General features: G+C 44.9%; 2 protein-coding genes and 1 pseudogene across 2 annotated transcripts; 1 reads left to right on the forward strand and 2 right to left on the reverse strand.

The window, feature by feature from the left end:
• Window positions 1–716: 716 nt before the first annotated feature.
• LOC123347879 (olfactory receptor 6N1-like) lies at window positions 717–4,593 on the reverse strand. The gene is made up of 3 exons (XM_044985068.1): window positions 4,578–4,593; window positions 3,144–3,188; window positions 717–1,645 (listed from the first exon to the last, which is right to left on the reverse strand). The coding sequence occupies exons 1-3, from the start codon at window positions 4,591–4,593 to the stop codon at window positions 717–719; spliced, it is 990 nt and encodes a 329-aa protein (XP_044841003.1).
• Window positions 4,594–6,281: 1,688 nt separating this feature from the next.
• LOC123348956 (olfactory receptor 10C1-like) lies at window positions 6,282–7,531 on the reverse strand. Its single transcript, XM_044986664.1, has 2 exons — window positions 6,608–7,531; window positions 6,282–6,308 (listed from the first exon to the last, which is right to left on the reverse strand). Exons 1-2 carry the CDS (start codon window positions 7,529–7,531, stop codon window positions 6,282–6,284), a joined length of 951 nt encoding a protein of 316 aa, XP_044842599.1.
• An 8,904-nt stretch (window positions 7,532–16,435) lies between these two features.
• LOC123347880 lies at window positions 16,436–23,439 on the forward strand (annotated as a pseudogene).
• The last annotated feature ends 1,099 nt before the right edge of the window (window positions 23,440–24,538 follow it).

The following is a 24,538-nucleotide window of genomic DNA, read 5'->3' on the forward strand; positions in this document are numbered from 1 at the left end:
CCCAGGATCATTCTCAACCAGGGCCGGTGCAACCATTTAGGTGACCTAGGCGGTCACCTAGGGTGCTAGGATTTGGGAGGCAGCATTTTCTTTGGCAGTGACTGCGGAGGCCGGATCTTAGGCTGCCCCAGTCGCTGCCGGCATTTAGGCAGAGGGAGCTGGGGCAGGGGAGCGTGGGGAGGGCCGCCTGCAGCAAGTAAGGACAAGAGGGGTGTCACACAGGGGAACTCCCCTCCCCAGCTCACCCCTGCCCCGCCTCCTCCCCGAGCATGCCATGGCTGCTTCACTTCTCCTGCCTCCCCGGCTTGTGGCGCCAATCAGCTTAGGCGCCGCAAGCCTGGGAGGCGGGAGAAGTGAAGCAACGATGGCGTGCTTGGGGAGGAGGCGGGGCAAGGGTGAGCTGGGGTGGGGGGGGCGCCTCAGGGTGGGGGCTTGGGGACGGGGGAGGGCGCAAGGTGGAAGTTTCGCCTAGGGCGCAAAACATCCTTGCACCGGCCCTGTTCTCAACTCAGGGGGTCTGTGTTACATACCTCTGAAATGTGGGCTGACATTCTTTTTTGAGTTGTCTGTCTCCCTGCAGAACCACTGTTCCAAAACATTGTCCTGTCTAGTTTTAATTGAGTGCAGCATCACCCTTCCTTCCTTCCCCTGGGGAAATTGTCCTTCACCTCTACCAAACGGAATTACTTGTGCCACTTGAATTCTTTCCTGTGAGCTCATCTTTTGAAGAATATTTTCCTCAATGCTCTTTTCATGTCCTGATTCCTTAGACTGTAGATCATTGGGTTCAATGTTGGAGTGATTACACTATACACAACAGCTACAATTTTGTTCATGTTAAAGGAGGATCGGGCCGTTGGGCTCACATACATGAAAATCACAGTCCCGTAGTACAGAGAGACCACAGTCAGGTGGGAGGTGCAGGTAGAGAAAGTTTTATGCTGGCCTTCAGCAGAAGGGATCCTCAATATGGTGATGACAATGTACATATACGAGACCAGAGTGGACAGGAACGTGCTGAGAATCACTAAGGCAGAAAGCACGAATATGGCCTTCTGTGTTCTGTATGTGTCCACGCAGGCCAATTTTAGCAGCGGTGGGATGTCACAAAAGAAATGGTTGACCACGTTGGGGCCGCAAAATGGTAAACTGATCACCAAAAAGGCAGCCACCAATGGTGCCAGACACCCACCGATCCAGGAACCAATAATCAGCCACTTGCACACTCTTTTGCTCATGATGGTTGAGTACCTGAGCGGGTAACATATGGCTACATATCTGTCATAGGCCATCACTGCAAGGAGAAAGCACTCAGCCGTGCCAAGGAAGAAGAAGACATAAGATTGCAGCAAGCAGCCAGCAAAGGGAATAGTTTTCACCTCTGTGAGCAGGATGGACAGTAGCTTGGGGACTGTGGTTGAGGTATATCCCATGTCCAGGAAAGACAGATTCCCCAGGAAGAGGTACATGGGGGTGTGGAGGCGGCTGTCCATCCTGATGGTGATGATTATAGCAATGTTGCCAGTGATGGAGAGGAGGTACATGGCTAGAAAGAGGATGAAGAGTGAGACTTGTACCTTTTGGGTGCCAGGGAAACCCAGGATAATGAATTCTGTCACTGAGCTGCTGTTCCATGGATTTACATGCACGTGTTTTATCATCTACCAGAGAAAGCAGAACAAAAGGGTCAGAAAAATTTTCTGAAGCTTTCTACAGATGAATAGAGCAGGTCAGGATATTTTCAACTAAACAGCTTGTGTCAGAAAATGTCAGTTCATCAGACTTTCTCTAATTTAGGATGGAATGTCTGTCATCTACATCCCAGCTGAGTGCCCTGACCACTATATCGGAGTGTGTGTCTCTCAAGTACCTCTCCTGATGCTGTTTCACGTTGTATAAATAAATTAACTAGTCAATGTGAGAAAGGCAGTGGCTTTGATTCTATAGCGTGGTGGCCAGGGCTTTGTCTACACTAGCAATTTTGTCGGTCAAACTTTTGTTGGTCAGAGGTGTGAAAAAAAACACCCTTGACCGACATAAGTGTCACAGACAAAAGCACTGGTGTGGACAGTGCTATGCTGGTGAGAGACGCTGTCTCACCGATATAGCTACCGCTACTTGTTAGGGGTGGTTTAATTATGCCAACGAGAGTGTTCTCTCCCATCACCATAGAGTAGCTAAACGGGAGACCTTACAGCTGTGCCACTGTGTGCTCCATAGTGTAGACACAGCTTTGGGTACTTGTCTGGGATGTGGAACACCCATGGTCAAACTTCTGCTCTGAATCAGGCATACAGCAACATATGGACATGTTATACACGCTCCCGTAAGCCCTTCAAGACAATTTCAAAAGCACATTTTTTAACTTTCTCTCTGTATAAATCTTGATTATTGACCTTTTTAAAATTAATGGAAAATAAAAATCCAAACATCCTAAGTGACTTTGAAAAAATCTGCCTTAATAGAAATAGGTGAATAGAAATCTCCACAAGTACATTAGCTAGTATTGCAAATTATAAAGGAAGTAAACCCTCATGTTTCAAGGCACAAACCATCCATAGCTGAGTGAGTCAGGGAGAAACATTTCCTCTGAGAAGGAAATATCATTGCTGCACCATCCTCTGAAGTGTGCGGCACTGATCACTGTGAGTGGAAGGGTATTGAAGTGGATCACTGATTAGAACCATCAGGGTAATTCCTACGTTCTTAAATGCCTAGTCAAATCAGAGTTGCAGTGGCCAGCACCTTGCAAATTCAGAAGCTGTTGGCAGGCAGGAATTAAGAGTAAAAACAAATTCTGCATTCCAGATACTTAATCCCAAAGAGTAGCCGCTAAAGTAAAATCTAACATGCGTACCATGCACATGAAAGCGTCTCTGGTTCTTCTGGGTTGTCTGATAATTTATCTTGAGAGCTTAAAGACGTGGGCTATATAGCAAGGTAAAAAGTGAGTCACAAGATAAAACTCTAACCAAAATGAATTCATATAAGAAAACAAAAATATTTATTCATCTCCTGGGTTTTTTTTCACAATCCTCCCAATTGCTTCTTTCCAGCAGCAGGACTCTGGTTCTGACATACCATAAAGTTTAAGGCCCTATTTCAAGTGTACTTCATGTCTCAGGAGACACAGTCAATACAGCACCTCCTGGGATAGAAATGCTGCAGGAAGATCACTGGTTTTATTTCTGTTGGTATGAGCAGGTTGATAAGGAAATGTGATCCTTATCTTCTAGGGATACGGTCCCAGTGAAGACACTTCAGAAAGGGATAGATAGATAGATAGATAGATAGATAGATAGATAGATAGGAATGAAATTCAGAAATTCCATCCCAACTTGGGACAAAAAATTGAAATTTCCTTACAACTTATCTACACACAGTTTTTATACAGACATAGTATGGACACTGTACTAGTGTTATAAAGGGGTGGACATCAGCCTAAGTCAGTTTTGAAAACCCAAATTTATGACCCTAACTTTAGGCTCTTCTTTTTCCATGTTTAATCCCTGATTATTATTTTAAATAATTTCAGTGGAAGAGAATAACATCACAGCCATGATAACCTGCAGGAAATATAGCATATTTTAATACACAATAATATACAATATAATCTGTAGAAGCAGCAAAGAATCCTGTGGCACCTTATAGACTAACAGACGTTTTGCAGCATGAGCTTTCGTGGGTGAATACCCACTTCTTCTTTCGTATTCACCCACAAAAGCTCATGCTGCAAAACGTCTGTTAGTCTATAAGGTGCCACAGGATTCTTTGCTGCTTCTACAGAACCAGACTAACACGGCTACCCCTCTGATAATATAATCTGTGTACACATGCACAGAAGAAAACCCCACATTGAGCGTGTTGCTTTATTCATGGATGGGTGTATGGATTATTGATTCATCTCCTAGACTGCTGTGGTTAAAGTTTTGGTGTCCTAAGGGCTACGCAATGAAGCAATACTATCAGCATTTGAAGACCCTAAGAGCATACGAGAAACAATTCCAATTCATGGCAAGTTCCTTTATTAGCAAATGCAGATCAACTACCCCATAAATACTAAAATATAATAGCAGATAAAGTGCTTAACACTATATCCAGCCTCACTCACATCTCCTTCTGGGGGGACACTGGAGAATCAGTCATTATTCTCATCTTCATCACACATAGTTGGCAACCTGGAATCTCCCCATGCATTTCCTCCTCCCAACCCACAATACACAGACTGTACAACACATTATATCCTGAGTTACATTCGCAACAACTAAGGCTCATACCTATGCATAGGGATGTCAACTTCCTTGTCCTTATTTGCACCTCCACTTCCAATAAACTTTAGGGTGCTCTGCTTTTCATAGGTTATCATCCTAGTTCCTCTTATTCCCATTAGCACTGAGGTATAGAAGTTCCTGTTGTAATCTGCGGTTACTGCAGAATTTCTCGTGATGTTACAATCCGGTGTCTTGCGATCTAGATGGGGTACATTGTGGCATGATTTCCCAAACATCACCCACTGGCACATTCTTTTCAGTGATCTTGTAACTTTACTGGTATAGAGTTATTCTTGAGTCACCTACCTATGTCCACCCTCATTAGGCCTAAAGTCTAGTATGGCTAAGCTGAAATCTTACAGGCCTCAGCCTGTAGGCCTTGCATTATAGCCTTACTTTGCTTATATGCCTAATACACACTCATAAATGCTCATCAACCCTGGACTCCTGACTTAATCCTATCCATCACCCATTAATTAATTAGACTTAACCGCAACAATAAATCCTCTATTAAATGTTTCAGTGAAATAATTGGCTACAAGCAGAAGAGAATTTCCCATTGAAGAGCACTGAGCACTTCAAGAAACATGATCCTCCATCCTGCATGAATGGAGAGACATTAAGGCCCCAAGAAAACAAAATCAGATCAATGAAGAAAGGGGCAGATTTTTTTTAAGAGAGTGGGATTTTCAAAAGCATCTGGGTGCCCAACTCCCATTGAAATCGATGAGTTTTCTTCTGAATATCGCAATGGGCATCCAAATGACTTTAAAAAGCTGGCCCTATGAGCTAAATTCACAATAAATAAATAAATAAATAAATAAATAACCGTAGGCTTTCTGGTGCTGTGCATTGCAATGCCTAACTTCTACGTGCCTAGAAAATCCCTGAGATTCATGTAGTCTGAGTTTGGCTCCCGGTGAAATGAATTGGGAAAGGCAGGCACCTCAGAACAGGATTCATAAACTCCAGCATGTGAGACAGGGAGCCACCTACACTAGACAATGGGAGATACCAAGAGGAAGGGTATGTCTGTCCTCCCGCTCTCCTGTTGAAGCTATTCCACTGTGGATAAATAATTTTAAAAGGTCAGTGGAGCAGGAGGACTGGATCCTTCACATCCCAAGTGGATGCTGTAAACATCAGGCTCTGGAGTCATTATCATGCTTTCTCTCCCTCTCTGTGGCCCAATGGTTCATTAATAATTTGATCCACTGTGGAATAGCTTCATCAGGAGAGCTTGAGGGAGCCCCACATCAGGATGGCCCCTAGTCCAGGGGTGAGGCCACTCACCTGAGAGGTGACCTATTAAAATTCCTCAACTGGAGGAGGGGACTTAAAACTGGGGGTATCCTGCACCCCAGGTGAGTACTTGATTCAAAGGACTGAAGGTTATGAGGGAGCTTCTCCTCCCCACCCCCACTATTTTGTGTAAGCAGGTGACAGGGGATGGATCACTTGATGATTACTTGTTCTGTTCATTTCCTCTGGGGCACCTGGCATTGGCCACTGTTGAAAGACAGGATGCTGGGCTAGATGGACCTGGTTTGCCGCTCCAGGCCAATGGGGGCTGCGGAAAATGGCACAGGCCGAGGGACATGCTGGCCGCCCTTGCTGCAGCCCCCATTGGCCTGGAGCGGTGAACAGTGGCCAGTGGGAGCCACGATTGGCCAAACCTGCAGACGCAGCAGGTAAACAAACTGGCCCGGCCCACCAGCGGCTTTCCCTGAACAATTGGCAGCCCAAGTTTGAGAACCACTGCTTTGGACGATGTTACAGTAAGAAATATTTCTCTCTAGAACTGAGATGTTCCTTAATTAGAGCCAATCAAACAACAGGGAAATAGACATGGGGGGTTGGAAATCTTCTAATGGCATTTGAAATTTCGTTAAAAATTCCATGAGCTCTGTAGATTTGTAACAAAGAAGAAAAATATTTTGCAAAAAATATTGACACTTTTCACACTTTATCATAATTAAAAAAAATCAGGGAAAATCAAAATTTAGAAAATTACAACAAACTCCATTTTAATAGGTAATATGTATGCAAAAATGTAAACAGAAAATGGGGGTAAATAATTGCAGTTTTTTTATTGAAGTTCAAAATCTGCAGAAAATATCATAGAAATATTAAATTCACAATATTTTAACTAGTTCAATATGAAGGATTTATCCTTAGAGCTTCCCATTAGGAGACACTTCCCTCAGTCCCCAAGATGACTCTCAGGGTATATTCCAATAAGGGAGATTTCTCTTTAGAGCAGAGCTATTCCTCGGTGTACTGTCCAACTGGAAGAAAATTGCCTATGTTTTTGGAGGAAAGATCTTGATTCCCAGTCTTCGAATTGCTCCCTTAACATCCTTGTTCCTGAGGCTGTAGATAATGGGGTTCAGTATTGGAGTCAGCACCGAATAGAACAGAGAGAGCAACTTGTCCACATCCAGGGAATAGCTGGATTTGGGGCGTATGTAGATGAACACGGCTGTCCCATAGAACAGTACCACTACAGTGAGGTGCGAGGAGCAGGTGGAGAAAGCTCTGTGTCTGCCTTTGGCAGAGCTCATTTTAAGGATCGTGGAGATGATGTGGATGTAGGACACCAGGATCAGCAGGAAGGGCATCATGATGACGAAGGCAGCTGCCACAATGATTTGGAACTCATTCCAGTAGGTGTCGCCACAGACCAGCGTCAGCACCGGCTGGATCTCACAGAAGAAGTGGTTGATCACGTTGGACCCGCAGAAAGGCAGTGTGAAGATAAATGTGGTGTGGCCCAGGGCCACGAGACTGCCACAGATCCATGAGCCAGCAGCCAGCCAGACACATACGGTCTTGTTCATGATTTCCGCATAGCGCAGTGGGTTACATATGGCGCTGTAGCGGTCATAAGCCATAACGGCTAGCAGGCAGCACTCTGTCGCTCCAAATAACAGAAAGAAATACATTTGTGCAGCACAACCGGCAAAGGAGATAGTTTTATCTTCCGAGAGAAGGTTGGCCATCATCTTGGGCAGGGTGACGGAGGTGTAGCAGATCTCCAGGAAGGACAAGTTCCTGAGGAAGAAATACATGGGGGTGTGAAGGGCTGGGTCCACATTTATAAGGATGAGGATGAGGATGTTGCCCAGCACTGTGATGAAATAAATACATATGAACAACAGAAAGAGAAGGTGCTCCATATGTGGGAGGTTAGAAAAGCCCAGTATAATGAACTCACTCACTGAGGTGTGATTTTCTGTGATCCTTTCTGGATATTTCATCTTGAGAAATACAAATAAATAAATAAATAAATAAATAAATACAAAAAAATCATTATTTTGATACAGCATTTGGCAGAGCTCAAGCATAACTATCTTCATACTTATATGTCTATGGAGATAGATGGCTATCTCCCTCTTTCTCTCTCTCTAGACATCTATGTACCTAGACATCTGTCTATCTATCTCTCTATCGTCATACATACTCATCTCTTTCTCTATCTCCCTAGACATCTATCATCTCTCTCTCTCTCTCCCTATCTATCTTCATACAAACTCTTCTCTCTCTCTCTCTCTCTCTCTCTCTCTCTCTCTCTCTCTCTCCATACATATCCATCTATCTACCAGGGCTGATATCATATTGGCCAGATTCTCTCCTCACAACAAGTGTAAATCCACGGCAATGTCATTTAAGTCAATGGTTCTCAGTTGTCTCAGTTACATCAAACTTAGACTTGTGTATCTCCAAGAACGCATTGGAAATGCATCTGTTTTATGCCAGTCTCAGTAGAGAATTTGCACGAATTAAGTTGCAACTGTGGATGGCTGAATCCAGCACAGTGAATTTACACTGACATAGCTAAGATAAAAATCTGTCTCTCAAAGCAGAGATGTTGCAATGTAGATACAACAGAAACATATGCAACTCCCAGCTCACATGTGATATAAGCAGTGGAACCATGTAGATTTGTCCACAAAGCATATAGCTGTTTCACCATACTTCCCACTACATAACAGTTTGAACAACAAACTGTGGAAACACATGGGTAGAGCGTTTTTAATCAGTATGCTACAGAAATGGCCTGATTCTCTTTACACTTATTCCGGATTTATAGCAAAAGTGCTCCACTGACTTCAATACCCTCAATCCTGATTTCTTTCTCTTCCCTCCCTCCACTTTTATGCATTTAATTCTGTTTCTGCCCCTCTTAATCTACACTTTAGCCTCTCTCTTACTAACCTTTTTAACCTCTTCCTTCTTCTCACCCCTCCAGTTCTAACCCCCTCCCAATCTATCTTTTTTCCCCTTCCCTCTCACTGGTTGCACCAGTGTAAAACTATAGTACAGGAGATGAGAGCCAAAGCATTTCTCACTCTGTGACCTCAAGATCATACACATGAAGGATGATTGGCCCTCTTGGATGTACACTTAAACAAAACTGAACTAAATTATACAGATTCCTTTTTAGTTTGTTTTTAGTCTACATGGAGCTGGATCCACACTGAATTCAAGGTGGGTGTTTAACCCCTTTAGGTTCTGCTAAAAATCCAGACATGGATTAATATAGAAATGCCTGAAACTTTGTTAATGCAGAGTTAAAGTTGCCCAATGAATCCATTTTACCTTTCCAGAATGTGGAGAATGATTAAACTTAAACCTCTGAGAACCAGGAAATGACCCATTTACCCTGTGACTTATTTTCTTTACTTCACACTCCAATCCATTGTTCAGGACCCAGGACCCTGTCTTTCACCTTCCCTCTATTTACTCACCTTGACAATGTTGCAGAAGTAAAATAAAACATAAGGATTTTAGGGCACCTTAAAATATTGTTCCTAGACTAGAAATCTTGATATCAGGCAAAAACTTCTAAAAGCAGCTCCTGCAAAATGCAAGCAGTGTGCACAAAACAGATCCTCTTGAAACTACCAAGCACAGGGCTGTAACCCCCAACCCAGGGGCTGAACCTCAGCTTCAGTGATCACCATGTATCACCTTAAATCATCCAGACACTGTGACAGCCAACTCCCTGTAAACACTCATGTGACAACAGAGCCCTAGGCTTGCTCACATGTGCACTTCAATCCCTTGGGCACATGCCACCTTGGAGATCTAAACTCTATTCTTCAGAAACATTTTTCCAGCATTGCGCCCCAAAAGGGGCAGTGGGTGACATGCACTAGCCGAGTAGCTGATTTTGCATGGTCAGAGCTATAGTTTGACCGCCAGGAATGTTCATATTAGAAGAATGAGATGATTTTGTACAGTGCTGTACTTGAAGGACTGTGTCCAGAAAACCTTTGCTCACATGTCCCCACGTTTTGGCCATGAACACTAGAAAGCTCCCAGACAAGGCACAATGAAATTGAAGAGAATTCAGATTTTTGATCACTTAAGAAAGCTGACATTTACAAATAAAGTTGCTTTGTCCTCAACCTTATTTGGAACAGATCTGGCACTCGGCTGTAATGAATATATTAACAGACGCCAAATGGTCTTTGTCACACTATAATCACTTAGGACATGGTTATTCTTTCTGTTAAACTGAATTAAATCTGAAGTCACGTCACTGAGATCAATGAGGGTATGTCCATTTAAACACAAAGTAAATTAGATCAGAATAGAGCCGTTCATATGCAGGTTTCATAACATTAACGGTGCTGGGGTTAAATTCCTGTCTTCACACTCAGAGTGAGATGAGAAGCAGGACCTGCAATGTTTTATGCCGGGTATATTACAGTTTGAGGCATGATGTGAATTTAGCCAGTAAAGGCATCTAGATTCAGCTCCTTCGAGATAATCTAAAGGGGTTCAGCGTAATTTTACCCACATCGAGAAATGCCTCACCTACCTCTTCAGCCCACATGCCTCTCCTCTCTCTGTTTCTCAAAGGAGTTGGGCAGGGATGGCATTGGAGCATTTAATATCTTCTTTGGCAAATGCTCTAGGGACCTACTCCTTGATGCTTCTTAGACTCCCCATTACTGGAAAACCTAACATAGCTATTAAGCCCTATTCTTTCTCCCCGTATACTCAGGGAGAAAACAGTTACAGGTTTCAGTGAGAGCACAGTCTGGCATTTAGTTTGTTTTTTTGAGTCTGTAGGCCAGATTCTCAGTTGCCATCAATCAGTGTGGCTCCATTGAAGTCAACATGCCAGATCCTCCCTGATGGTGTGAATTGGCACAACTCCACTAAGCTTGTTGGGCCAGATCCCCAGTTGGCGTAAGTGAAAACTGTTCCATTAAGTCAATAATCAACACACCAAATGGTGTGTACCAGCCGATCCACACTGGAATCTGTGGGGTCACAGGCATGTACATCAGCTAAAGCTGTGACCCTATAGGTGTAGTACTGACTGACCACTACAGTCTGTAGCTGCATTGCAGAAGTGGGTCCCTGGGTATTATAAAGATCACGTGTTATCGGAACAACTTCTGTTGGGAAGAAAGACAAGCTTTCGAGCCACACAGAGCTTCAGGTCTGGGGAAGGTACTTCGAGTATCACAGCTATATACAAAGTGGAATAGATAGTTTCCCATAAGCAGTTAGCACATATCCTAAGAGACCATTCAAGGTGGAGTGACCTGTTTACACCTCTGCAGTCACAGGACAAAAAGAGAGAGTTAGTGGGTTACAGATTGTTGTAATAAGCCATAAATCTAATGTCTCTGTTCAGTCCATGAATTTTAGCCCATGTTTACACCACAAAATTATGTCAATCTCAGGCCGTGTCTACACTAGAGACCTTGAAGTGGCACCGCTGCACCAACGCAGCCACACCTCTGTAAGGTCTCCCATGTAGCTGTTCTAATATGACTATAAAAGCTGTCAAGAAAGAAAGAAAACTCTTTCTCACCCTCTGAAACCAGGAGTTCTACCTTGGTTGTCTCCAAACCTGTAAAAGCTGGATGGGTTGAGAGCAGGGCCGGTGCAAGGATGTTTCGTGCCCTAGGCGAAATTTCCACCTTGCGCCCTCCCCCCGTCCCCGAGCCCCAGCCCTGAGGTGCTTCCCCCGTGGCAGCTCCCCCCCTCCGCCCTGAGGTGCCCCCCCTGTGGCAGCTCCCCACCCTCTGCCCTGAGGTGCCCCACCCACCCCAACTCACCCTTGCCCCACCTCCTCCCTGAGCACGCCGTCGTTGCTTCACTTCTCCTGCCTCCCAGGCTTGCGGCGCCAAAGCTGATTGGCGCCGCAAGCCTGGGAGGTGGGAGAAGTGAAGCAGCCATGGCATGCTCGGGGAGGAGGCGGGGCAGGGGTGACCTGGGGAGGGGAGTTTCCCTGCGTGCCACCCCCCCCACCCTTACTTGCTGCAGGTGGCCCTCCCTGTGCTCCCCTGCCCCAGCTCCCTCCACCTAAATGCCGGCGGTGACCGGGGCGGCCGAAGATCCGGCCGCCGCGGTCGCTGCCGAAGAAAATGCCACCCCACAAATCCTAGCACCTTAGGCGACCGCCTAGGTCGCCTAAATGGTTGCACCAGACCTGGTTGAGAGGTATTTGGGGTATCTTTTGTGACCTGGGGGATGGGGAGCAAGCCCAAAGACTCTCCAAAGTTGCTCTGCATGTTTTCCTTTGACACCAAAAGCTGCTTTGACCTCAGCCTATGCATGGCCACACAAGGGAGTAGGTGTCAGTGAGAATTTCCCACTGCATGCGTGGCTGCATGCTGACTAATTGGGTCTTTGCTCCGCTAGCTGGAGAAGTGAAAACACCCGTCACCCATACCTCCTGGGAGCAAATGGAAGGGGAGGGGAGAGACATGGTGAGGAGCAGAAGGCATGTCTGTTCCATTCTCCCTTTGTGTCAGCTGGAAAAAGAACAACAATGGGAAGACCTGGTCACAGTGATACTCTGGGGTGATACACTGCCAAAACCCAAACAATGTGGGCTGAAAAAAATAGTTTGGGAGCATCTTTCCCATCTGAAAAATGGGGATAATGGTCATTAACATCCTTTGAAAAGTGCATCGCCATCTCTGAGTTGTCAATGGAGCTGATTTTCATTAAGCTTGCTGGAGCTGACAGTATCCTACTGTCCTGTACAGCAATTTCTGCATTAGCAGTCAGGGACTCTTGGTTTTCTATCTATCCATCCTACACACAGCCATCCATCTATCCATCCCATGCACAGCCATCCATCTATCCATCCATCCCTTACACAGCCATCTATCCATCCATCCATACCATGCACAGCCATCTATCCAGCCATCCCATGCACAGCCATCCATCTAACTATCCATCCCATACACGGCCTCTATCTATCCATCCCATACACAGCCATCCATCTAACTATCCATCCCATACACGGCCTCTATCTATCCATCCCATGCACAGCCATGTATCTAACTATCCATCCCCGACACGGCCTCTATCTATCTATCCATCCCCTACACAGCCATCTATCCATTCATCCATCCCATGCACAGCCATCCATCCAGCTATCCGTCCCATACATGGCCTCTATCTATCCATCCCATACACAGCCATCCATCTAACTATCCATCCCTTACACAGCCTCCATCTATCTATCCATCCCCAAAACAGCCATCTATTTATTTATCTATCCATCTCATGCACGGCCAACTATCTATCTATCTATCTATCTATCTATCTATCTATCTATCTATCTATCTATCTATCTATCTATCACATTTGCCACTGTGTTGAATTATGACTAAATAAGTATTGTGATTGTGCACTGCTCCTCTGAAGTATATTTGTCTGATGGCTGGGATAGATGTCACTTGTGTGGGGAAATAAATGTAGCATGTTCCAGGGGATTCACACACATTGTGCTCTCTCATGGTGACTTCATTTTTTTCTTGTTTCCTTTTTTTAAAATTCTTAATCTAAAATAGAAGCCATTCACACTGATTCTGGTTTATCTTCCTGTGTCTTTGAAAATTGTAGCCTAAATTTATAAAGCAGACTTGGGGCAGAGATGGAAGCTATGTTTCAATTTTACAAAACAATGCAAAGCGAGTGTGTTTTCCACCAAGGTTCCATTTAACCCATTGCGTTGACATTGGGAGGAAGTGCTTTCCAATGGTTAGTGTCTGAGCTGAAAGTCAAGGGAGTTCAGTTTTATTCCTGGCTCTACTGACTCATTCACCAAGTGACTTTAAGCAAGTCACTTCCCTTCTTTGTGTCTTATGTCCCCGTCTGTAAGATGAGGATAAGGCTCGTTATACATTTTGGTGAAGGGCTTTGAGATCCTTTGAGAGGAAGTAGTACAGTATAAAATGTTATGTTAAAATAGTACAGTCCATGTGGGGAGTGCTGGGCAAATTTTGAATTCTATGTGTATTCCTGACTCAAGCTAGTTGTCCCAAGCAAACCACTGATGTGAATATTCCTGACTGATCACAATATGAATAAGAGGTTTCCCTCAAATCTAATGAAACCCTGTAAAAGACAGTGGATTGGGAGTCAGAAAACCTGGGTTCTCCATCTTCTCAGAGCATCAGATGATGTGAAATGTTGGTCAAGTGATGATAGCTCTCGTGCCTCAGTTTCCCCATCTGTGAAATAGGGATAATGATATTGACCTGCATTTGTAAAATGCATTGAGCTCTATGAATGAAAGGTGCTATATAGAAACTGGATACAAGTATCTTTGTTTTTTTAGAAATGGAGAAAGTGAGGCACAGAGAGGGGACACGCTGGCCCAAGCTCATCCAGCAAGATGAGATAAACCAGGGAGTGATTCCCCTTTTGCTTATGCTACTGTAAAGCAGTACTCACTTATTGCTCAGCTGATGTATATAGGGGCACAGCTCCACTGACTTCATTGGAATTATACAGGTTTACACCAGACGGGGATTTGGCCCAAGTGAATTACACAGGGGTAACTGAGACAAGATTCAAGCCACAGATCTCTTGATTCTCAACCTGCAGATTGGAACCCTATATAGATAGACTCAGATGAATATACTGAGATGTACGGGCATACAACAAAGCCAAGGGAATTCAACCCACAGAATTAAACATGCCCTTCTTCCTACTGCTTTCACACAGGAAGGAAACATGAGACAGTTTCTTTTCCTGCTCTCAGCATTGAGGGCAACACTGAGTTCTGTTTAACAGTCCAGGAACGGGGCAGAAAGTCAAGATGCCTCGGTTCTATTCCTCACTGCCACTGACTCTTTGTGGGGCCTACACCAAATCACTTCCCTCGCTATAAAATGGAGATGTTGACATGGGGTAAGGGTCAGATTTTTTAATATATTTAGGTGCCAAAGGAAGCAGACAGGATCTCAGTGGGATTTTCAAAGGCACATCAAGAGAGTTAGGTGCCTAAATGCCTTTAAAAATCTGACCCTTCCTGACACAACACACAATTAACCTGTGGAAGTTGGTGTCATGGAATATTGTGATGGCTAAAAGTATAACTGGGTTCAGAAAAGAACTAGATATGTTCATGGAGGATCGGTCCATCAATGGCTATTAGCCGAGTTGGTCAGGGACACAACCCCATGCTGAGGGCGACCCTAAACCTCTGATGGCCAGAAGCCAGGAGGGGCAGATGGGTGAATCACTCCATAATTGCCTTGGTCTGTATACTCCCCTGAAGCTCTGGTAAAGGCCACTGTCAGAGACAGGATACTGGGCTAGATGGACCTGTATGGCAGCTTTTATGTTGACTTAGATAGCTATGTCCCATTTCAAAACTGACTTAAGGCAGGCTTTTTAAAATATATATGTGCCTAATTTGCATTGATTTCAATGGGAGTTAGATGTCTAAAATTTTTCTTTAAAAATCTGACCCACAGGCCCAGGACTCTAAGTTCTCTGAGACTTAGGGACAGTTTTTGAGAGTATTTAGGCACCTCACATTGCAGATAGGTGCCTAGTCAGATTTTCAAAAGTACCATGGCCCATAACTCCTATTGAAATCCATGGCACTTTGGCACCTAAGGGCTTCTGAAAAGTGATCTGGATGCCTAAATACCTTTAACAATCTCAGACTCCTTAGTGCCTAAGTCACTTTTGAAAATTGGACTTAAGCTCCTAAACCACTTAGACACCTTCTGAAATTTTACTCACACTTTTTGTGAATTGGAGTGCTCTGAGATCCACAGATGAACATGGGTTTATGAGAACTATCAAGTGTGAACATGAAATTAAGATGCATGCTCCCTGTCACCGCTGCTTGTCTAGAGGCCGTGTGGGCTATTAGCTGTGACACCGAGCTAGGACTCAGAAGACCTGGCTTCTATTCTCTGCCCTACCACTGACCTCCTGGATGACTGTAGCCAAGTAATTTCACCTCACTCTGACTCAGTTTCTTAAGCTGTAGGGCAGGGCTGAGGATACTTAGCTCCTTTGTAAAGTAGTCTGAGATCTGGAGACAAAAAATGCTGTAAAAACAGGTATTCTTATTAAAATGGCCTGTATATGAGTTAATTTAGCACAGATGAAAAGTTGCTTGCCAGGCGTCTCCTATTTTACAGCAGTAAAGGACAGGATAGGCATTAGGGCATGTTTCCTAAATGTGCCTCTATTCTTGTTTCGCCGGACCCCCTACAAGCCCCTGCCCACACGATCACTCCTTGCCATGCTGATGGCCTGGTACCTGAGCTGGCGGCCTTGCAGACTCTAAACATGGTTTGTGCCTGCATGTTAGCCAGGGACTCTCAAAGAACCTAACAGAGTTAGGAGCCGAATTCCCACCCATGTTCAGTTGGAACAAGGCTCCTGCCTGTTTTTACCCTTTGGAAAATCACAGTGGAAATTTTAAAAGGTGACCAGTGATTTTGGATGCCCTCCTGGAGCAACCTTGCAAAGTCCAGATCCATCGAAAGACCTGAGCACTACAGGCCTCTTTTGGGGTGTCTGAGCATGGACTCCCAGTAAGTGAGATACCCATACTCACTAGTAGCCAGACCAATGGCAGCTAACATTGTGTCTCTGCTGCCCAAGGTGCAGGCTGGTCAGTGCTTTTCTCCTGTAACTGATCCATCACACTGATCTTCTGCAATGGAGAAAGCATCCCCGTGCCATGCCAGTGTGTCCTATCTTTCTCCCTATCTTCTTCCTTCTCTCTCCCAGCTCTCCATACTAGGATATCTAATAGAGGTTAGTCCCATGTACTGATTGGTCTGTAAGTTCTCTGACACTCTCCCCTGCCCAGGTTTGCCCAGAATGCACTGGCACACACATACACCCCCTGCATAAAAACAGTAGCGATGGCTGAAACGTGGCCACCGAGTGGTTATGGTGACCATACAGTGGACGGAGTCCCAGGGTAGGAGGGAGCTGCTCTCCGGCTAAGCCTGCACACACAGCCGTTAAATTGGTGTTAACTGTGATGTCACTTTAGAGTGGGATTTTCAAAGTGGCCTAAGGGAATTGTGCATCTAAAGTAATTAAAAAAACAATGGGGGCCGGACATCAAACTCCCTCAAGCCCCTTGAACAAGCCCAGTTTTATGTAGTTTATTTCCAGTATGAACTAGTCTGAGACCCGACAATTCATCTCATGTCAGAGATGGTACAAACTTCACTCTGCATCGCTGCTGCCCTTCTCTGTTCAAACAACAAATTAGCTTTCTCCAGAGCCAGGCAGCCTCAGAGACTATGACTTTAACTTTGCAGTCAGATTGTAACTGGGATCATCACATTGGAAAAATGATCCAGAGCTGGTCACTTTATGCATAGCTGAGGTGGCCATCCCCTTGCTATCAAAGCACCTTGATAGCTATCTGATCTAGTGCCCATATGGACTTCTACTGTCATAATATTATTGATCTGTAATTTGTATTGATTTATTCCTTCACAATTAAACTCTGCTGATCAGCTAACAATGAAAGGACTAATGGGTCCCACTGGGCATTATTAAAAAGTCTTTGCAATGATCATGAAAAAGAGTTTCAACTCCACAGGTTGCAGATGGGATCATTAAAAGTCAGTCGGCTCCACTGGTGTACAACACTGAATCCACAATGTTATACTCAGGCTAAACTTGGCTTATTGCACTAACTGCCTAGAGACAGGAGTCACATACAGAGTTCTCAGTAGTGGGTAAGGCTAAAACAAACTTGATGTTAAATTATAGCAACTAAATGAGACCTTGTGGGGATTCAGCCAACGTGAGGAACAAAACTTTCTGGGCTAGATTCTCAGTGGGAGTAAATTGGCATCGCCTCATGCAAGTCAGCGGAGCTATGCTGTTTTTTGCCAGTTGTGGATCTGGGCCCATGACGTGTGGCAGAATAGATGCATGATTTAATTCTCACAAGAGGAATATCTCAACACACATTCACATGAGGTCCCACAGTAGCAAGCGGTGGAAATGTCTTTGGGGCCAAGGCAATTCTTCCTCAGGAAAGACAAAACACCTATTACTCCAAAGAGCATCAAGGGGAATACAGCTAGTTCTGTGTAAACATCACATGGGCAGATTTGATCCTGGAGTAACTCCACTTTAAGCAGTGGGATTACACCATGGGTAGGCTTGGCCCATGTGGTGTTAGCAAAACCATCAGAACAGTTCAGGGCTGAGCAGCTCAGGGAATGGAATGCAGATTGTGTTTCAAGTCCATGTAAAATCTGCCACTAGGATACAAGTGACCAGTTCTGGGTGCTAACTGAGGGCCAGTTTACAAACCCCTTCGTCACATCAGTGAATAGTTACACAGATGATCAGTCCCTCTGAAATCAATGGAGCTATTTGTGACAATAACCATTTACCAGTGTGAGTGAAGGAGTCACAGTCTGGCCTTTATGAAGCATTCCAACCACTGGGAATTTAAAGGCCCAATTCTTCCTTACTCAGATGGGGCAGTACCTTACTCTATGACTAGTCCCATGGATTTCAATAGGTCTACTCATGGTGTAAAATACTGTTCCATGTGAGTAAAAGAGGCAACATCTGGCTTGTTGGTCTTGCGTTAATTTAGATGGTCATATGAGCCAAAGGTGTTAACATAACATGCTCGCTGTCCAACATTAACCAGTATTAAAAAAAGGTTCTAGGTTTGATATTCAGAGACCTCCGCCTTCTCGGTGCCATGGCAAACATGCCATTAACAATCCTGTTAAGGTTTTATTAAAGAACAGAAGGAAAAAACAGTTACAGTATTTGAAATTTAGAGCATTAAGTCAAGTTTTCATTTTAACGACATTCCCTCTTTCCTTTCCCTTTAGCTGGAGAGAGTTTTTAGAAGGGGGAAAAAAACCACTTCTTTGACAGTCTCTTGGATGGTATCAATGATGGTCATAACTGTCCTTGGGGGGAAGAGAAGATATTAGCTGAGATAGGTTGTAAGTGGTGGTGGCGGTGGTGGTGTTACAGTCCAACCTTGTTTCATCCCAGGTGGTTTTTGGAATTCAGCTGGAGCCAGCAGAGCTGGTTATGTCATCTGGGTCCCTCTCTTTGGCTTGGCTGAGTCAGGACATCTTTCAGGATCAGGATGAGAAAGGCCTGGGGGCCCAGGAGATGATCGGTGTAGCACTCATGTTCGTGAAGCTCGCTCCAGCAGCCAATTTCTCTCCAGAGTCTCTTTCTGTAAGGACCCCAGAATGGAGTGGTGAGTAGAATAGCCCATCCTCTCATTATTTTGTCCACCAATTAGGCCTAATTTTTTGGGTCACTGATTTCTGGTTCCATACTTTTCTTGTTTACCCGTCATGATCTTAACACAATCCTTGAGCTAGGCCTCTGTGTTTGGACTCATTCAGTCTGTCTCCCTTTCCCTACCTTTCCCCATCAACATTTCTTGTCCCAGGTTATTGTGGCATCTTATGAACTTTCACTCACTTCTCACAGTTAAACTCATGATCAGGGTAAAATTTTTAGGCCCAATTATCACAACAGTCTGGTGTCAGAATCTGGCTTCTGGTTTTGGTGTCCTGTGTGGAACAGATTGTTGGTTTGGAGATGGGAGCAGGCAGTCTCGAGCAGAGATGAGTAAAAATGTTTGGATGATCCGTTTATTCACTGAAAAATGTTGTTTTGGGTCAACCTAAACTATTTGAAAATTTGTGCTGAAAATGGCAAATAGTTTTGGAGGGAGAGCTCAGTGGTTTGAGCATTGGCTGGTTGTGAGTACAGTCCCTGAAGGGGCCACTTTGAGATCTGGGGTAAAATCAATACTTAGTCCTGCTAGTGAAGGCAGGGGCCTGGACTTGATGTCCTTTCAAGGTCCCTTCCAGTTCTATGAGATAGATATATCTCCATATATGAGAATGGCCATACTGGGTCAGACCAAAGGTCCATCTAGCCCAGTTTCCTGTCTTCTGAGAGTGGCCAATACCAGATGCTTCAAAGAGACTGAATGGAACAATGCAATCATCAAGTGATCCATCCCCTCTCATCCAGCCTCAGCATCTCGCAGTCACAGGCTTAGGGACACACAGAGCATGGGGTTGCATCTCTGACCATCTTGGCTAATAGCCTTAGATAGATCTATTCTCCATTAACTTATCTAACTCTTTTTTAACCCAGCTCTACTTTTGGCCTTCAAAAGTCCTTATGTCCCATTTGTTTTTTAAAACTGCAATTAGTATAAACACGAATCTTCCCATGTCCCATCAAGAGATGTCTGAAACCCATGAGCCTGGTGGCTTTCAAAAATAGTTAATAATAACTTGTGGAACTCAGCAAGGCATGATAATTTTTTGTGTTTAAAAATAAAATTTGTTTACTTTATTGTTTTTAAATGTTCAGACTTTCAATTTCATCAAACAACCCCTTGAGATCAGAATCAGATGCCTTCTATCTTGACTGACGCTAGATTGTAATGCCAGAAGGAACATAACACAAGAATGACCATACTGGGTCAGACCAAAGATCCATCTAGACCAGTATACAGTCTTCCAACAGTGACCAATGCCAGGTGCCCCAGAGGGAATGAACTGAACAGGTAATCATCAAGTGATCCATTCTCTGTCACCCATTCCCAGCTTCCAGAAAACAGAGGCTAGGGACACCATCCCTGCCCATCCTGGCTAATAGCCATTTATGGACCTATCCTCCATGAATTGATCTAGTTCTTTTTTGAATCCTGTTATAGTCTTAGCCTTCATAACGTCCTCTGGCAAAGAGTCCCACAGGTTGACTGTGCGTTCTGTGAAGAAATGCTGCCTATTAATTTCATTGGGTGATCCCTAGTTCTTGTGTTATGTGAAGAGGTAAATAAGACTTCCTTATTCACTTTCTCTATGCCAGTCATGACTTTATAGCCCTCTTGCATATTCCCCTTGAGTCATCTCTTTTCCAAGCTGAAAAGTCCCAGTCTTTTTAGCCTGTTCCATCCCCCTAATCATTTTTGTTGCCCTTTTCTGTATCTTTTCTGTACCTTTTCATTTCTAATATATCTTTTTTTGAGATGGAGTGACCAGAACTGCTCACAGTATTCAAGGTGTGGATGTACCATGGATTTATACCTTGGCATTATGATATTTTCTGTACTTGATCCTCCTAGTGAAGGCAGGGGGCTGGACTCAATAACCTTTCAGGGGTCATTCTAGTTCTATGAGATAGGTATATCGCCATATAATATTATTATTAAGATATCTTTCTTGAGTGAGAGCAGAGACCCATCAAGAGGCCTGTAGGGACAGATTGACACATGACACCTACAGCTTGTCTACGTGGGGACACTCAGGAAAATTAATCTGAATAAACTAAATGTGTATTAAAAGTGGATTAGTTAAACTGCATTGCACCCTTATGTGGATGCTTTAATTTGAAATTAACATGGCTTTAATTCAAGTTATCTTAATTTCACTGCCAATGTGAATTAAGGTAAACCAGACTAAAGCCACTTTAATTCCGATTGAAAGTGTTTACATAGGGGTTTAATGCAGTTTAACTAATTCACTTTTAATTCACAACTTTAGTTAACTTGGATTAACTTTCTTGAGTGTCCCTATGTAGACAAGCCCTTTGTTTCAACTTTGGCATCAGTAAATGTATTCCTGAGGTACTGTACCCCAGTGTCCCTCAGAACAGACCAACATAGGCCTAGGGCCTGAATTCCCCTTTGCAGCAGTTTTACTCTGGTGTTAAAACCATGGTCTTCACTAGTCACACCTGCTACACACCAGAGTGAGTGAGAGGCAGAGAATTGGCAATGTATGCTCCTGTGTAGTTACTCCTGATTTACACCAGTGCAAATAAGAGACAAATTGGGCCCCTTCACTCTAACACACAGTCCCTTAGGTTCTCGAGGTATAATTACGAATTCCTTGACAGTAAATTCTCATTTATTTCCTGGTTTTAAATATAAACCCAGTAAATGCCTGGTCCTATCCTGGAGTGGCTGAAGGAAAAGCCCTCCTCTCTCAGTAGCCCCAGCGGGCATGTCGGGCGTCCCTGCTTCCAGCAGTTCCCATTGGCCTGGAGCAGAGATCCGCGGCCAGTGGAAGCCGCGTTCAGCCAGACCTGGGGACTGGGCTGGTAAACACACCAGCCTGGCCCACCAGGAGCTTTCCTTACATAAGCAGTGACCCCTGTTTGAGAAACTCTGGTATACAGAGGCAGATTTCAAGTTAGATAAATAGATAGATCACTACACCCACATTATCCCTCTCTTTCTAGCTATGTATATAATTGATCTTTTATCTCAGGCTAAGATTTTTTCATTGGTGTCCAGATTCCATGGGCAGTCTTTAAATGTCACCTCCAGCCTGAGGATCCTATCCAGCATATGGGCAGAAGATTTCTGTGAGATGCCTCAGGTAGATAATGCGGAACAGAGATTTGGGGCTGATGATCTAATGTGTTGTGCAGGTGAATGCTGAAGTTTTACACTGGCTGCCACTCAAGTCTGCCCAGACTGAATATTCAAAGCTCGGTGCCCATTCTACTTCTGTTTAATGGGAACTGGGCATCCGAATGTTTTAGATGGCTTTGAAAATCTGAGACTTAATACAGACCTAAAATTGACTTCAGTGTTTTCCAGGGAGGAAGGAGAGTTTTCATCGAGCTATATCAATTGACACAGGCTGGAGATCTAGCCTATTTACTCTGTTGGAGCTACAGCCAATTTACAACTAATCAGGCTGACATGCAATATGTTTTTCCTTCTTCTTGTGCAGATGAGACATACTGCCTGGGTAAATCACAGCACAGTGACCAAATTCATGTTTGTCAGCCGGGGCGGCTCTAGGAATTGCGCCGCCCCAAGCAGGGCGGCACACCGCGGGGGGCGCTCTGGTGGTCGCCGGTCCTGCGGCTCCAGTGGACCTCCTGCAGACGTGCATGCGGGAGGTCCACTGGAGCCGCCTGCCGCCCTCCCGCGGCACGCCGCCCCAAGCACGCGCTTGGCGCGCTGGGGTCTGGAGCCGGCCTTGTAGTCAGCTTATCCCATCACCTCCACCCTCAAGGGATTCTTTGTGCATTGTTCTTTCTTATCTACGCCATCACGCTGATGGGAAACAGCCTCATTGTCCTCATCACAGTGCTGGACTTTGCCCTCCACATCCCCATGTATTTCTTCCTCTGGAACCTGTCCTTCCTGGAGACCTGCTATGCCTCAGCCTCCCTGCCCAACATGCTGGCCAACGTTGTCTTGGAAAAGAGAGCCATCTCCTTCACAGGTTGTGCCATCCCGATGTATTTCCTCATCTTCCTTAGGACAGCAGGCTGCTACCTGCTGGCCCCCCTGGCCTATGACCGCTACTGAGCCATCTGCTCCCCTCTGCACTACCCCATCATTATGAACCACAGAGGCTGCACCCAGATGGTTTCTTCTTGCTGGCTCTGTGGAATCCTGATGCTCATGGGCAACATCGCTTGGATTTTCCCTTTGTCCTACTGCGGACCCAATGAGATCAACCACTTCTTCTGCAACATCCACCCTGTGCTGAAGCTGGCCTGTGAGGACACCTCCAGGATAGAGGTCTCCATTTTCTTCATCAGAATGTCAATCATTATCTTGCTCTTCCTCCTGGTGCACGTGTCTTACGCCCGCATCGTCTCCACCATCCTGAAGACCACTTCCTCCAAGGGAAGGCACAAAGCTTTCTCCACCTGCTCCTCTCACCTCACCATGGTCAGTTTGTTCTATGGCTCTACCTGCGCGACATACCTGCACCCCAAGTCCAGCCACGTAGCAGATGTGGACAGAGTGGTCAGCCTGGTTTATGCCATCATCACCCCCATTTTAAATCCCTTGGTCTACAGCCTGAGGAACAAGGATGTGAAGGAGGCTCTGAGGAGACTGAAGAGGAAAATATCTTCATAAATTATGGGATTGCGTTGGGTTCAGGGTGTCCAGTTGGAATGAGTCTATTTTGAATAAAGAAACATCTCACAGATTGTAATTAGAGGTTTTGGTGCAATTGGCTGTATCAACCAGTGAGTAGGGAGTTAGGGCCAGATGTTTCTAAAAGATATTTAGGCACCTAGTGGGATTTTTAAAAAATCATCTAGGTATCGAACACAAATGAACTTCAATGGATGTTAGGCACCAAGGGCTAGATTCACAAAGGGACTTAGGCACCTAACAGCCACTTGAGGCACCTGAATCCCAGAATCAACCCCCCCCCTCGGGATTCATAAAACTTCAGTTTATCTGACCCCTAACCCTATAGGCATCTAAACTCACTCAGCACCTAGATTTTTGCAGTAACAGTTCCCTAGACAACGATATTTCTGCATCTGGGCATGCTCACTCAGCCTCACTCCTGATGTCAGATCACCTAAGCCCCAGAGTGCTGTACCAAGGGGGGGGAAGACAGAAATTCCTCCATCTAACTCACCTGTGGAGCCTGGCCAAGCAAATTAGCTGGCAGCTCACCTACTGGGGCATGCACCCACAGGCAATCTCCCACATGGCAGAGCCACAAGGGCAGGGGCAGGACATTCCTCGTAACTGTTAGTCCAGTGATTAGGCACTCAGCTGAGAGGTTGGAGACCCCTTGGCTTGATGGGGTGGAGGGAAAAAGGATTTGAATGTGGCTCTGCTACCTGGCAGGTGAATGTCCTAGCCACTGAGCTATGGGATATTGTGGTGTGAGTCTCACTCAGTCTCTACCATTGAAGCTGTTTCATGGTGGATTAAATAATGAGAGTCATTGGGCCAGACAGAGAGAAGCGTGCAAACCGCTCTGCAACCTAGTGGTTAGTGCACTTATGCTGGAGGTTCCCATCCCCCTGCTCCAATGACTTTTTTTGTCCACCTTGGCCGCTTCCCCCTCCTCCTAAAAACAGCACTAGGTGCCTAACTCCAAGGGACGGTTTGCATCTTAGACTCCAAAGCAGAGAGATTTGGCTAAGTCCCAGAGAGGTGCAGGGCTTAGAACACTCCCCTCTCCTCAGCCTCTGCCATCTGCTGGTTTAGG

Source organism: Mauremys mutica, chromosome 13 (assembly GCF_020497125.1).
Source record: "Mauremys mutica isolate MM-2020 ecotype Southern chromosome 13, ASM2049712v1, whole genome shotgun sequence".
NCBI lineage: Eukaryota > Metazoa > Chordata > Testudines > Geoemydidae > Mauremys > Mauremys mutica.

What these genes read in the sequence shown, in the direction of transcription:
- LOC123348956 (XM_044986664.1), bottom strand. Translation starts at nt 7,531, where the DNA reads ATGAAATATCCAGAAAGGATCACAGAAAATCACACCTCAGTGAGTGAG. An exon ending in TTAAGGGAGCAATTCGAAGA is followed by an intron (nt 6,309 to 6,607) that starts CTGGGAATCAAG and finishes TTGCATACATAT; the next exon opens with TACCTATTAAAATGGAGTTT.
- LOC123347879 (XM_044985068.1), bottom strand. An exon ending in GCATTTCTATCCCAGGAGGT is followed by an intron (nt 1,646 to 3,143) that starts GCTGTATTGACT and finishes TAAAACACGTGC; the next exon opens with ATGTAAATCCATGGAACAGC.